The sequence below is a fragment of the Ciconia boyciana genome, chromosome 5, assembly GCF_034638445.1.
Source record: "Ciconia boyciana chromosome 5, ASM3463844v1, whole genome shotgun sequence".
Classification (NCBI taxonomy): Eukaryota; Metazoa; Chordata; class Aves; order Ciconiiformes; family Ciconiidae; genus Ciconia; species Ciconia boyciana.
Window position 1 is genome coordinate 67,040,096 of NC_132938.1, and position 14,931 is coordinate 67,055,026.

Below are 14,931 nucleotides of genomic sequence, written 5' to 3' on the forward strand. Positions count from 1 at the left end.
TGGATTTACTTAATTAGTTTCTGAGCCTGATGCAAGTGTATGTGTGGGACAGTCTTACTAATACAGTTTAATGGCTTGCTTTGACTAGACCAGTCTATACTGAAAATAACTGTTCTTAAACCAAATATGCCTGTAGGCCTATACTGTATAAAACCAGACTTGTACGATCACTTACATTTGGTAGTTGATTTGCTTTTCCATGATGATTAGGATCATAAGAACTCTGAACCTATGATCAAATGTAAAAACTATCCCTAGAAATGTATTTGCAACAGTTCATTTGCTTTCTGTAGGAAAACTTTTACTTGGCTTTGACATTTGGTTGCACCTGTTTTTTTAACCTTGCCTCTCCTGGGAACTACTCAGTGTTTGAGTATTTAAAATGTTTCAGTGAAAGTCTGCTTTACACAGGAATAGCAGAAGCAAGTCCTTTTGACTTTGCGTTAACAAATTAAGTCTTTGGCTTTAAAGCTAATCTTTATATATAGCATTGTAAGATTTATTTTTGTTGTGTATCTATCCAATGTGTAATAATGGCATGAGCCATTTGAGCTTTAGCAGAACAACTTTAAAAACAATAGTAAACTGCAAAAATTTGAAATCTGGAAATTCTGACATAAAATTCTCATCAGTCTTATTCCTTGCATGAAATTTGGTTCATAGACACTGCGAGGAAGTGGTAGAATCATGAAAAAAATTTAGAGGGGGTTAGAAAACTGTATTTAATAAAAGCCTTAGTAGAACCTCACTCATTGGGCATTTTGCTAATAAACAGTGATAAAAGACATTACTATTTTCTAGACTGAAGTGGAGGAAAGATAACTTTACTTAGAATTGTGCCCTCTTCACCTAGAAAATGCCTTTTATTTTTCTTTATGTGAAAATGCATACTATGCTAATAACAACCGTTAATTTGCATTTCATATATCTACTTTTATTTTTCTATAGATGGGCCACGGCCTACTCAAAAAGAGATTTTATCTCTGCGAGCATTCTTGTTGATGTTCATTAAACAGCTAGTGATGAAGGTAGGATAACTTTAAATTATGATAGGATATCTAAGTTTTCTTTCATAAAGAAATGCACTTGAATATAGCTTTTTTTTTTCTAAGCATGTTGAATGTTGTAAACAAATAAGTAGATAGAAATACCATGTAAGGTGCATCTTTTTTATTGTAGCTCAGACCCAGACAGTAGTGCTAAAGATGCATTTTTCTCCCTTTTAAGCTGTTTTTATCAAAAGCAGAGCTTTTAAATAGTTAACTTAGAAATGTTTAGTACTGGGGAAATAAGTATTTGATTCCATATTTTGTTTTTGACAAGAAGAATATCACCTGCATAAGAAGTGCTTAAAAACATTTGACATTATATACTGTTGGGGCAGTGGGACAGAGGAGGATAAGAAAGACTCTATCAAAAGTTTCGCAACTGTTTGTTAGACGTTACAGGAATATTGAAATTCAGCAGTTCTACTGCTTATAGATTTTTCTTAACCCTTTCCTATTGTAAGCTCTGATCTCTCTCTTCTTCTCTCCCTTCTGTAGACTCTTTTCTGTGTTTGAATCTAGTTCCTTTTTCCCTTCTTCCTCTGTGTTGCTAAGGGACCAGTATGCTCTCTGTGCTGCTACCCTTAGCCCCAGCAGTATGGAGGAGTAACTACCAGAAAAGTTCTGCTCTTGACTCTGGTACTCTTTATTTAAATTGGATCTTCTGCAATTGAAGTATCAGGGACAATTTAGCTATCAAACTCTGAAAGACTTTCATTAAGTGTTAGCTTCTTTTTTATTTATTTATTTTTAAAAATTTCTGTCAGAGATTTATAACTTGGACAGTTTTGGATAGTTTCACAAGGACGGTAAAAAGCACATCCATCATAAAAGGTTGATTCTTCTGCAAATTCGTACACAGTGGTGCAAAATCTTTTCGGAAATGAGAGACTTGCTTTAAAAAAATAAAAGCCCTAGAAATAAAGGCAACTGCTTTTCCCTACCCTCATTCTGTTCTCAGAAACTGTTGTTTTTTGTTTTATTTTCATCAAAAAGACCTCAAGGCATAGTCCTGACATAGACGCCATAAATAATTAAATTTCTGCAAAGTCGATGGCAACTGCAGATAGGATTCTGTAGTGGAAAATAAGAAGCAAACTCAGCTATAGGCATAGCTAACAGGCTTATAATTAAACATCAAGGTCTACTTTTGAATCTTCTTTGCCACCTTAATTTAATTCTTCTGTTAATAGAAAGTTCTCAGTTCAAATTATCTGTATCCATTAACATGTGTTACTCTAAAAATTTCATGTACTATATTACTATCTAGCTTATTTTTATACCTGTATTGGAGTTGTCTCAATGCACTTTTATAACCTTCGGCGGGTATTTTTGGGGTGGGGAAAAAGCTACCTTCCATTTATGAAGCTATTATAGTACCAAGTGAAAACAAATTTGTCTTGTGGGACTTGCTCTGTATATAACCATGGCTTGTAATAATGTTCTTTTGGGAACACTACTTTTGTACTTGAAAGATGGTAGTTAAAACCTGATTGTTTTTTAAAGGACTATGGAATAAAAGAAGATGAATTGCAGGCTATCCTCAATTATCTGCTCACTATACATGAGGTAATTTTTAATTTGGGGGGGCTGTGGGGCGGAGAGAGGTACTACTTCTGCTGTTTGTGACCACCAAATATTTGAATATTTTCAAATATTACCTTCTTTATGCCACAAGGTGGCTCTGTAGAGGAAGTAGCAAACGTTGTCTAACTCTTTAATGTAGTGTGCTGAATCGCCAATATTCTTGTAGTGATTTAAGCACTATGTTCAGTGTTAGATTGAAGTTCATTAAGCCAGTAAGTCAAAATGGTTTCTTATGTTGTTCTGCAAACCGATTTACCAAGCAGAAAAACAGATGGTGAAGCTGACTTTTAAAAAAAAGACAAAACCTTGTTTTATGCTGCCTAAGTAATATTTTTGTTTTGTTTTTCTCTCCTTTTTATTTTGCTTCTTAAATAAAGCAATAAAATTGAAAACATGCATTAAAAAATAGATGTATGTTAATGGCATCTAAGAGAAGCATATAAACTTAATTGGGAGAAAATGTTGGTTACCACTGATACATCTGCATCTTCATATTTTAGCACCAGGAAAAGGCACTTTATGCCAGATGCAACATCAAAGACAAGGGAAATGGGGACATAAATCTAACTGATCTCATCTCTGTAAGGGTGCTTGAAATGGGTAAAATAAGGAATTAATTGAACTTCACTTCAAGCAGTATGGATTTTTTTCTTTTTTTGTTTACACCTATATTTTCCTTTTATTCCCTGTGCTGGTTAATACTACTTGGTAGTACCATGGTGAAGCATTTTAAGTCATTCTACTTTATATGGAGATGTAAAAAATAAGACTTTTGGTAACATGTAAGAGTAAACCAAAATAGCAGAAGCTTTATATAGCCTGCAGATGAGAAGGTGGTATTTTAAGTATCTTAGCAGTTTGCATGGTCAAGTCTAAAAGATCCATGAATGCTGAATCCCACCGAATTAGGTATCTAGTTGTAAATTCAGAAAAACATCAACAAAAAAAGTAAAATTCAGCCTTCTCATAGGGCTCATTCATCAGTGATAACGTCTGTAATGTAAGCTGATAATACCATCAGGAGAACACAGTTGTTCAGGGGGTGTAAAACTGTTTTTTTAGTAGAGAAAGAATCAGAATATTTGTTCAAAAGTGTTGGAAAGTGTGTGTTTGTTTGTTTTTTTAAATAAGCTTTCGTTTTAATACCACAAAGGATGGGAAAAGATGACAGTTGCATTTTGCTACTTTGTAGGTTATTTTTAGTTATAATTAGCTTGGAACAAATTAATAAACTGTAGTTTAGAGTGCTTTAGACTAATAGTATGGAAAACTTCACTGAGCAGCTTGAATTATGCATTTTAAATGTTGTCTCTGTCAAGTGGTGGTATTTTTTTTTTCCTGGGGTGAACATTTGTTAGTAGAGATTTTGCATTAAACACCACCCTGTGCCCCAGAAAATGTGCAGCAGTTTATTTCTAGCTCCTGTGCAGTAAAAGAGGGGGAAATATACATGCAAACAGATGAGCATGTGTATGGAAGGAAATAGCATAGTCCAATAGTCCATTCCCTGTCAAAGGCTTACATCCCAGACACAGATGTATCACTTTACACCCTAAAAAATAAAGGTGGGGGGGTTTTTTTGGTAATATTTTCTCCTGCACTTGCATTCCAGATATATAGCTCTTTTGATCCTGGCCTAATTGTTTTGGTCCTTGGTTTACTATTACTCTCCAGATCATTTTGAAATGTTTTGTAGTGGTTCTTTTAACCAAAACAATGTCCTAGCATACACACATTTTTAATTCAAATTTGTAACTTTTTTTCAACAGGATGACAATCTAATGGATGTCTTGCAGTTGCTTGTTGCTCTGATGTCAGAGCATCCCAATTCTATGATCCCTGCTTTTGATCAGAGGAATGGATTACAGTAAGTTTGAATTTTGTAAGTGGGCAAAGGGAAATAGTATTTTGACCATACCTTTACTTGCTAGAATTCCCATGAAATCTGAAAGGTCCTCGTCAGTGTATGTGTTGCAATCTCAGACTCCTCATCTTGGGAGATTTTTGTGTCCAGGTGTTCTTTTGACAAGAGGTGATGTTGGATTTATTATCAATGAGGTCTTTTTTTTTAATGTTTCCAAGCTGTCAGTCGCACTTAAACAGGTAGTGATCAATTTGAGTTAGTCTATACATTGATGTTAAGTCTTCATCTACTAGCGCTTAGTCTTTAGCTTCCCATACTTACATATGTTTTAGAACTGAAAGTGGGGTGACAAAAATTGGTTCAGATTTCTTCTGATCTTTGTTAGCTTTCTTTCCTTGTTTTTTAACATGTAAAGCATTATGGGACTTTTGCAGAATAAACTTTTTATTTGTTTAAATTTAGTACTTTGTGGTGTGGATTGTTCACAATCTCTTTTTCCCAACAAACAGAAAAATATTGTTTAACACTATTGTGAGAGAAGAGTAGGGACAGTAGCAAATTCTACTGACAGTAAAAACACAAGGGAAGATCTGCTAGAAAAAGACTAAGTTATGACTGATTTTGTGTTGTGGCTCGCAGAGGGTGGTCACATTATTGAACTTTTCTAATTTAAAATGAACCTGCCTGGACATAGTGGGAAAAAAATTGGAACAGGCAAAAACCCCTATTCCTAGAAGGGTATGTGGAGTAGTAATTCTCTCACTGTGTAAAGGCAGAGTCTCATTTCATACATTTTGTTGCACCTATTGGTTAACCCCTATTTATACATATATTTTTTTCAGTTGCCCTTTCTCAAGAGACAACATTCAGGCACGTTCATAATTGTTTTCTTCCTTTTTAGTGCTAGGCTGATTCCCCCCCCCACCCCCCCCATTTTCTTCAGCTTTGACTTCATTTCTATGGTAATGTATTATGCTATGGGAAACTAATAAAAACTCTAAATAATAAAGTATTTGAATGTCATGTTGAGTCTCCAATGCAATATATTTGGTTTTATTTAACAACTGGCAGTAGACATTTTCTTTTTTATTAACTAGTATATGGGCAAGTCAGTATGAATAGTGAGTCCACAGTGAGGAATCACTTTGTTTTCCTGTCTCATTTGTTACATTCCTTGCTCCTGTATTGTCTCCAGTCACTTAATGGGTTGTTTGTATGCTTATTGATACATCTACTTTTTGCAATTAAAACACCATATTCTTGAAATTTAAAAATAATTTTACAAAGCTTTATAAATATTTGCAGTTTTTTAATATTTATTTAAATATTAAATTTAAAAATTTATTTAAAATTAATATTTTAAAAGTAACCAATCTACTGAAGAAATAATAAGTGTAAGGAAATCTTTTTTTCCTCTCCAATTAGGTAACCCTCATACTGTTCTGTTAAGCAGGGAAATGGATTATATTGCTTGAATGAACATTGTATTGTGAGCTTGCTCGTTTGTTTGATTCTATAGTTGCTGTCACTGCAGCTTTCTCCAGGATAAGTTATTTGTTATAGATAACTGTTTTTTAATCACTCCTGGGTTTTCACTTAAATTCTAAGATAGAACTAGTTTTTTTTTCTCTTAGTTTACGTGTCCTGGGTAATATTTTTAGGTATGTAAAAGTGAAGGAATATATAACTAGTGATGAGTGCTCAACTAGGTATATATAAGGCCTAAAAACTTGAATAAGTCCTTTGAACTCTTTACAACTGGCTGATCTAAAATGCAGTGTTGTAACATGGAACATTTTTGGAAAGACTCAAGAATCATTGAAATTAGATTTATTTTTTTTTTTTTTGCCCTTCCCCCTAATAAAGTCATACAAATTTCCTTAAAAATTTACTCAGAAAATATTCACAGTAAAGGCTGAATACTGTGCCTTCTGTTCCAACATAATTTCATGTAGCATTACGAAATTGATATTTTCTTTTTTCAGAGAGAGCTTAGTAGTCCCTATAGGTATAAGCTAAATCATATTTCACAAATTCAAAGATCTGTCCAATACCATGAACCATAGCCCAACTAAAATCAGATGGTGACATGGTCATAAGCACTTTACTGTCTAAAAAGTAAGCAATGAATGAAATTAGATGTAACTGATAAATACATTTAGATGTCTTCTGTTTTTATGGGAGATTTACAAGGATCAAAAACTTGCATTTGTTATTCTTCACGTTGACAGAAAGGCAATATTAGAATTTTTCACTGTGTAAATAAACTTCATTTAATAAAAGATTAAGCTTTAATGTACTGCAAATAAATGTTTGAAAAGTTAAGATTAAATACTAGTCTGATTTCTTTTTATTCGGGGAGCGGAAGGCATAGATACATTTGATGAGATCTGTGAGGTATTACAGATTGAATTGGTAATGTCAAATATATTAAGGTCACTGGACACTTCCCACTGTACGACTGTACTTTCAATTATTTATTAATTTACCAGACTTTCATCAGTTACATTGACACTTTCCTTGCTGTGTTACACTCTCATTTTCTTTCTTGGGAAAACTTCAGCTAGAACTGTTCAGCTACTTAAGTCTAGTACTTTGCTGCAGACGTGCCCCTTGCCCCCTTTGGCTTTCTACTTAAACCTTCTTAGTGGAGAATCATACGCAGGTGTAGAGCATAATCATAAGGAGGTGAAGAGGAGAAACCGACATAGGTGAAATGAGAAGAATGCCTCCTGACTTGGTGTCTTCCTCTATCGCTCCTGAGGGAGCAACAGGGCGCACAGATGTCAAATATCAGTGCTAGTAATAAATCCCTCTCCATACATGGGTATTCCTATCCAGCTACATTTATACTAAAACAATTACTTGCTTAGTTTTCTGGATAAAATATCAGATTAAGACAGTTCTCAATATAGGAATTGCAGCAGCCTTTCACAGCATGTTTTATGTATTGATATTTGGGACATATTTAAATTTGATTAAAAATCTCTAAAAGTAATTTTAAGATCACAGAATCACAAACTATTGTGCCATTAACAGAAACATCATGCTGGTTTTTGTGGTCTTATCAGTTAATAGACAATATTTTAAATTAGGCTCAGATACACATTTATTTGCAGTCTATTGCAGTTAATTTATAATTCCAAAAATTGCTCTGTATTTCAACTTTTTAGGAAGCCTTGTGTTTTCTCCACTTAGGGTTGTCTACAAGCTTTTAGCATCACAAAGTGAAGGCATCAGGGTGCAAGCTCTAAAAGTGATGGGATATTTCTTAAAGCATCTCGCTCCAAAGTAAGTACTGGTTTAGGTCTTAAAACAAAACCTCCCAAAAAAGAAGGGAAAAAGGTAGATTGTGACACATACATGCCATATATTATTTTGTGTATATGTTATTTGGTGTGTATATATACACACACATGTTTGTACGTAAAGTAAAAGAAGCTATATTGGAGGTTAATCACTAGATATGATTCACTGAATAGGAGCTACTGTTCTTCAAGTACCCTTCAATTTGTTTATCATTAATACATTTCTGATGTGGTGGAATTACTTGTTATTGGCAACTAGTGTCCAGGCATTATTACTTCTTTACCAAGTTCATTTAATACTTGCTTTGTAAGGTGGTCCTTTTCCATAATTCCACTGAAATCGGTAGCAAGAATTAGACTGGTGTGATTGAACCCCATGTTATTTACTGAGAACTAGATTTAATATGTCTCAAGTTGACTACAATAGTAGATAACTATTGAGATCGCTGTCCATGGTTGTATTTTTGAGTGAAATGAGGACAAAAATGCCCTTTCCTTAGTGTTTATCAAGAAATCCCTAAGGGTGTGTTTCAGCTTTTTGGGCCCATGGGTGAGTGGACCACATTTATGGAAGAAAGTTAGCTGTCTTCTGTTTGTCTTCAGGGAATGACTTGTCCTGTCAGAATTTGAATCCTTGCCCTTTTCCTTAACCAAAAGTGAAAGACTTAAGGAACAAAAAAGAAAAAGATGTTTCCATTTCATATTTCTTGAGGCACACTTTTTAAACTTCCCCCCCCCCCCCCTAAAGCAAGTTGAATACATAAGTTTATTTTATCTTTCTGTACTGTTTTAGGAGAAAAGCTGAAGTCATGCTTGGACATGGATTGTTCTCTTTGTTGGCTGAAAGGCTGATGCTTCAGACAAGCTTAATCACCATGACCACATACAATGTCCTATTTGAGGTAGTAATATACTGTAGTTAGGATCCAATCTTCCTAATTACTTGTAAGACATTGTTAGAAAATTGCTTACATATTTGTGCTGATATGTTCCAGATGACATTAAACCTTAGCGTGATGCAGCTGAGTGCTGCTTTTTTTTTTTCCCCAAAGCTCAATACTTGAGATTCCCTGCCCCCCCCTTAACTTGGTTATGCTCATTATAAACAATTCTGGATAATGAGTAACCTGAATGTCTCAAGCAGACACCAATATATATGTGGAATTTTATTATATCAATGATCTTGCCTTACGATGACTGTTTTGGTTAGATTCAGGTTTCTCTTCCAGTGTATTTAAAATAACAGTCTGCACTTAAGAGAAAGCAAAAAAAATAGTTTAGAGTAAAATTTTAGGAACAGGATGAAATAATTTATCAGGAAAAAGAACAGGTCGTTTTTTTGGATAATTTTTAGAACCATGGTGAATGGTGCTGTATGATGGTGCTGTATGAAGGATGTATCCAACTATTTTTCGGTAAGCTGTCTTTATGAACATTGATATGGCATCTTCTTCTTTCTTGCTAGATTCTGACTGAACAGGTTTGCACTCAAGTGATACATAAACAGCATCCTGACCCAGATTCAACAGTGAAGATACAAAATCCTCGTAAGAATGACATACATTTCTAAGTGCTACCATAAGAAAAGTCTGCTCTAAAAAAAAAACATAAGAAGCTTATTAATTACATCGACCAGTCTTAATTCTGATCTCAGTTTTACGTCATCTTACATACAAAATAAAATGTACATTTAGTTGGAATTATTTAGGAAGTATGTCTCTGTAGCTTTTTGAAAGACTTTGTATGTGTCTAAATGTGTATGTAGTTCATAACTCGCCCTTTTTGGCTGAGCACTCATGTTATGAAATGGTTTTTCAAGACTTGCATGCACAGGATACTTTGATTTAATACATGTTAAGGTTCCAGCAAAATTCTGATTGCATTATTTAGTGATGTCAGACTAAATTACCTGAAATATGGAAACAGCCTTCATCTTAAATTACATTCAGTATGACAACGCTAGATGGAAAGCAGGAGAAATGTATCTGCTCACTGTTTTGGTTATCTTACTTTATGGGAAATATCTTGATATGAAACTTTAGATGTCTTTTGAACTAAGAGAAAATACTGATCTCCTTTCCTGAATTATATGCATTACTAATATGCTCTGAATATAATACAATGGACTTATGATAGCTTTGGGAGTTCATTTTTTCTGGAGAAGTAATAGGGTTTTCACTTTCATAGCTGCTTTGTCATTAAATGTAGGTCATAGTTGTGGGTTTGCTTCATGTGGAAAGTGGGGGAAGAGAAAGGAAAGCAAAGCAGATACAGAGGAAAGAAATCTGGTTGCAGTATGCCATTTGCCTTCTGGTAAATCTGTATGAAGCAAAGATGTGAGGAGATATCTATTACTTTCTCTTAAAATTTTTGAAGTTGGCAGTCACTGCTGTGGTTAATACAGATTATTTGTAGTGTGAGGTATGAGTCTGGAATTATCTAGGTCTAGTAGGAAGAGTGACTTCTAGAGTACCTTTTTAAGATCAGTGCTAATATGCTAATAAGGAATTTCTCTTTTTAAAGAAATTGTACAAGGTGAACTGAAACTATCACAATGACCATGTTCAAATTGCACCCTAATTTGTTTACAAAGTTAACTTTTTTTAAAGTAACAAGAACAGTGACTGCCCCACTGCTTCAGAAAGTGGAATGTGCCCACAGTTTTGACTGTCTCCTAAAAATATAGAAAACATTATGCTCATAAGAGATGAAATTTTATATCAGGAAGGTTTTGTCTCCTTTCTCAAACTTTTTTTTATAACAGAAATTGTTAAGTATAATGGGAAGTTGTTCTCATTCTTCAAAAATTCAGTATTATTAAAGTAGAGCAAAATCTATGCATTTTTCTCATATATTCATTTGATAACAGACGCATTGTATTATGCGAACTTCCTTAGAAAAAGATTCTGACAGATTCTGATAGCTTGCCATTTGTCATACAGTAACATTTATGTTGCTTAAACCTGATAATTAAAAAAAAATTCAGAATAATGTAACTTAGATTCCATTTTCTTTAGCTGTATAGGCCTGCAAATCCCCCTGATGATGGTGACCAGGTTTGAGAAGTCTTGGAAGAAGGAATTTGTATTAGTTAAGCCTTCTACTCAAATAGAGATGTGCTTTTTCTCAGTATAAAACTTTTTTATGTAGCGTCACTTTTCTTGTGCAAACCATATTGGAACATGTCCTGTATTTTATGCTGTGCTTAGTACTAATATTTTGTTGCTCGTGAACTGTTTTACAGAGATTTTGAAGGTTATTGCAATCCTGCTATGTAATTCTCCACAGTGTCCAGAAACTCTGGAGGTTCGGCGAGCCTTTCTCTCAGATATGATTAAACTTTTTAATAACAGCAGAGAAAATAGGAGGTAAGATGGCTTGCTATATGCACAAGTATGCAAAGTAGGTAACAAGGTCTCCTAGTGAATTAGACTCATTAAGCAGATACAGCTTCACTGCTGTTCAGCAAATTCTGTACTCTAGTATAGCCTTCAATACGTAAAATTAGAGAAGTTTGCGCATAGCAATTGTTTTAAACGTGTTGAATTCCTGACTTAGCTGATGTATATTTCTAAGCCATGTTTAATGAAATTTTGAAATACATACATCATGTGACATATGATGTATATATTTCAAAATTTGATTAAATAGCATGTGTGTATTTTGCAGGAGTTTGTTGCAGTGCTCTGTCTGGCAGGAGTGGATGCTTTCGCTTTGCTGTTTTAATCCGAAGACTTCTGAGGAACAGAAGATAACTGAGATGGTGTATACCATATTTCGAATTTTGCTGTACCATGCAATCAAATATGAGTGGGGTGGCTGGCGTGTTTGGGTGGATACACTGTCAATCACGCATTCAAAGGTGAGTGTCTGAAATAGTTGGGAAATTTTGTTACACAGTGTAATTAGATTGAGAGCCTTAAAGTGCTGTACCATACAGTGGGATAGTCTTGAAGTGAAGGTCAGTAGTTAAATAAAAGCCCAGTATTTATATCTGTTACTGGGCATAAACTTCAAATATTTGACAATTAAATGTTAATTTTGTTGTTTGAACACAAATCTTTTTTTTGTTGTTGCTCAAATTGTGATAGTTTATACTGAAAATGGCACATATTTTCAAAAATGAGATCATCAAATTTCAGGAGCATTTCTGGAAAATTTTAGTGCTCGTTTTGGTTTTTAATAACGGCATGAACACAAGGTGGCGCACCATAACTATTCATAAACAAAAATACCTTTTAGTAACATCAAAAGGCTGTGAAAGAAACCAGTAAAAAGCAAAGAAATCAAAGTTAAGACAGATGCTTCAACTGTTAACCTTTCATGGAATACAGGGTAAGAATGCAAATCCTTGCAGTATGAATGAGACTATTACCCTTCATTATTCTCCTGTCTGATTTTTTGTTGCTGTTACAACCAGAATGGTATCATAAAAGTTACCACTGGATCTTCGAACAAGGCACAGTAGGGTAAAAGATAACTGACCTGCCTTATTCTGAACAAAAGAGTGAGGCCAGTGTGAGCCTCGTAATTATTCTGGTTTATCAGAAATATTTACCTAAGGTGAATTAAATTATAAATTATATATCTCTAGATGTGTGCAACTTAACCATGCGAAAAGGACATCTGTGAATCCTAATGATCACTTTATGATTCTAAGGAATTGTTAGCATTTCTGAGGTCCTTGATTTTGTATGAATTTTTTTCTCAAAAAAAAGTAAGTTTTTACAGACAGCAAGAATACTGTTATTTTGCAGGTCTGTTTATTGCATTCATAGCTTGATGGTGGATTATTGGGCTATGGGGAGACAAATGTAGAAATCTATATAATAAAAGTGTGTGAAATAATATAATTAAATAGTCACTTAGCTAAATGGAATCCAGGTGCAAAGAATCCAGGGCCACATTTTAACCCTTACAGAAATCACTTTTTAGTTGCTGAAGTATCCTTAACTATCTTTTGTGTTGGCTCTGCAGTCTTCAAAAAACCTGTTTCCTCTCTTTCCCCCAAGATGCAGAGGCCATGGGTGGAGTAGATTGTACAATGGCAAGCTGTAGCCAGAGTAAAGATCCCTAATGTGCTTTTATAGAAACTGGCATAATTTAAAGCATTTCTGTGATTGCTGGGAATTGCTGGGGAACTGTCCCTGGGGAAAGATGGAGAGGTGAGTGAAGGAAGGCCACCTTTCTACCTCTGTTATACAGAGCTTTGGTCTATTGAATTTAAAAATTATCTAGCACATTATCTTATAAGCTGTAGTTCTATTCTTAGACTCTTTTTGTAAGGTAATGTCATGTCGGAAATCTCATTTAAACAGCTTCTATGTCAAAATGATTATATGGATTTTTGGTCATTATCTTCAGTGACTTAATGTGGCTAATCAATGGTCTAGAGTTCATAGAGGAAAACCCAAGATTTTATTGTGATGCCATGGCCAAATGGTAAGAAAAACCTACCAGTTTTAGAAAATACAAAAAAAATTGAGGTACAGATAATGTTACTTTTGGTGGTTTTTTTTTTTTGTTTGTTTGCTTGTTTTTTTTAAGGGCTGTGTGTTTTTGTGCAATACCATAGTGAATGAGAAAATGACGTGCTTCATTCTTTGTGTTTCTCATTTTTGGTTCCTGGCATGCTGGCATAAGTGAGGTATCCTTGGTTGTAGAAGTAACTTCCTGTGTCAGTTTTCCCAAGTCTAACCTTCTTGGCTTTCCGGTCAATATGTAAGGGCTGTTTGTTCTTCCAGCCTACTTCAGAGGAAGTTGAACAATGGCAAGGTTAGAAGTGTGTGAGTGTGGGCAGAGCTAGCAGCAGAGCGGTGTTGTAATTTTGAAGGAATCTTAAAGGAGTTCAGTTTGTTTGGACAGTGGTGCTAATATTATCCAGTTCCAGAAGCCTAAATGAATATGATTAAACAACAAAAGCACCCAGAAACTAACTTAACAATAGGGATAGGAATGATGATGCAATAATCAAGGATTTTAAAATTGGATTTTTTCACCTTCATTATGCCTTTGCTGTTTGAACTTTTTTATAACTAATACATGCAATTTATGGAACTAGCAATATAAAGCTAGATGATGTTTCATAACTATATTTTAATTACATAAGCATAAATTAGGACAAATCACAAAGAAAGCTCTTTGTGGTAAAACCTTACCTAATCACTTGAAAATGTCCTGTAAACTGATATTAATATCTAATGGTAATTAATTTTTAATCCCTCTAGTTTTACCTATTTTGAAGTTTCTTTTATCCTGTTATACCAATATTGAGATTCATATAGATTCACACATAACATAGTGTAGACATAATTCAGTGGGCAAATTGTTCGATGCTAAGTGCATCTCAGATGTTTTTGATTTCTAGCATGCTTTCAAAGTAATGTGGGAATTACGGGAACAAAAATATTTCCTTAACATTGCTAAGAGAATAACCAATTTGTGTTTTTTATTATTTCATCTCTAATTGTATTGGGTTACTGCTTATTTTTCCTTTTTACAACCCTTTGCGCCATTCTTGCCACTAATTTATAACGCCATTCTGTGATAAAGAACTAGTATATAAAGGACTGGTGTTACAGAATTGGATAGGTTTTGCAGAGCTACACATCAAGATACATGCAGCTGCTATAAAAAGCCAAAGAAACTCAATTGCAATTTTATTGTCCAGTTTGATAGATTTCCTGCCACCTTTGTAGCAGGGAAGCTGTTTGTCACTGTAACCCTCTCCTCCAACAGCTGCACAACGTTTTATAAGCAGCAATGGCTTTTCTAGCATAATTGCACTACATTGGTTTCCTTGCACTCAGAATTTAGAAGGTGGGTGTAACCTTTTTAAAGCCAAATTTCTTAGTATTACTCATGTACTTTGCTAATTTCCAAATATTTTTTTTCATGTTTTGCAAATATTAACACAGTGTATACAAAGGTGTTTAATCTGTGGCTTCTAGTTCAATAAAAATGTTAATGAAAAAATTAAATCACAACTCCAGGTTGTTCTAACCAGCCAGTGCTGAATTTATTAAAGCACCTAAGAACTTCTGTGTTTTAAACATTGTAACCATGCTAGCTAGGCCTTAGATTTTATCTGTCTAGCCATGTTACTTTGTAAAAAGCACCAATGATT

General features: G+C 34.2%; 1 protein-coding gene across 6 annotated transcripts in view; it reads left to right on the forward strand.

The window, feature by feature from the left end:
* Positions 1-14,931, forward strand: part of LRBA (LPS responsive beige-like anchor protein) — a 433,706-nt gene that overhangs the window by 62,612 nt on the left and 356,163 nt on the right. For all 6 annotated transcript variants that reach the window (XR_012042586.1, XM_072861998.1, XM_072861994.1 and 3 more), the window contains exons 15-22: positions 949-1,028; positions 2,553-2,615; positions 4,403-4,500; positions 7,696-7,788; positions 8,599-8,707; positions 9,271-9,352; positions 11,050-11,173; positions 11,475-11,667. Coding sequence is in view for 5 of the 6 variants with exons in the window: in XM_072861998.1 (XP_072718099.1) it covers positions 949-1,028; positions 2,553-2,615; positions 4,403-4,500; positions 7,696-7,788; positions 8,599-8,707; positions 9,271-9,352; positions 11,050-11,173; positions 11,475-11,667 (842 nt within the window). In the remaining variant the exon portion in view is untranslated. The remainder of the gene's footprint in view (positions 1-948; positions 1,029-2,552; positions 2,616-4,402; positions 4,501-7,695; positions 7,789-8,598; positions 8,708-9,270; positions 9,353-11,049; positions 11,174-11,474; positions 11,668-14,931) is intronic.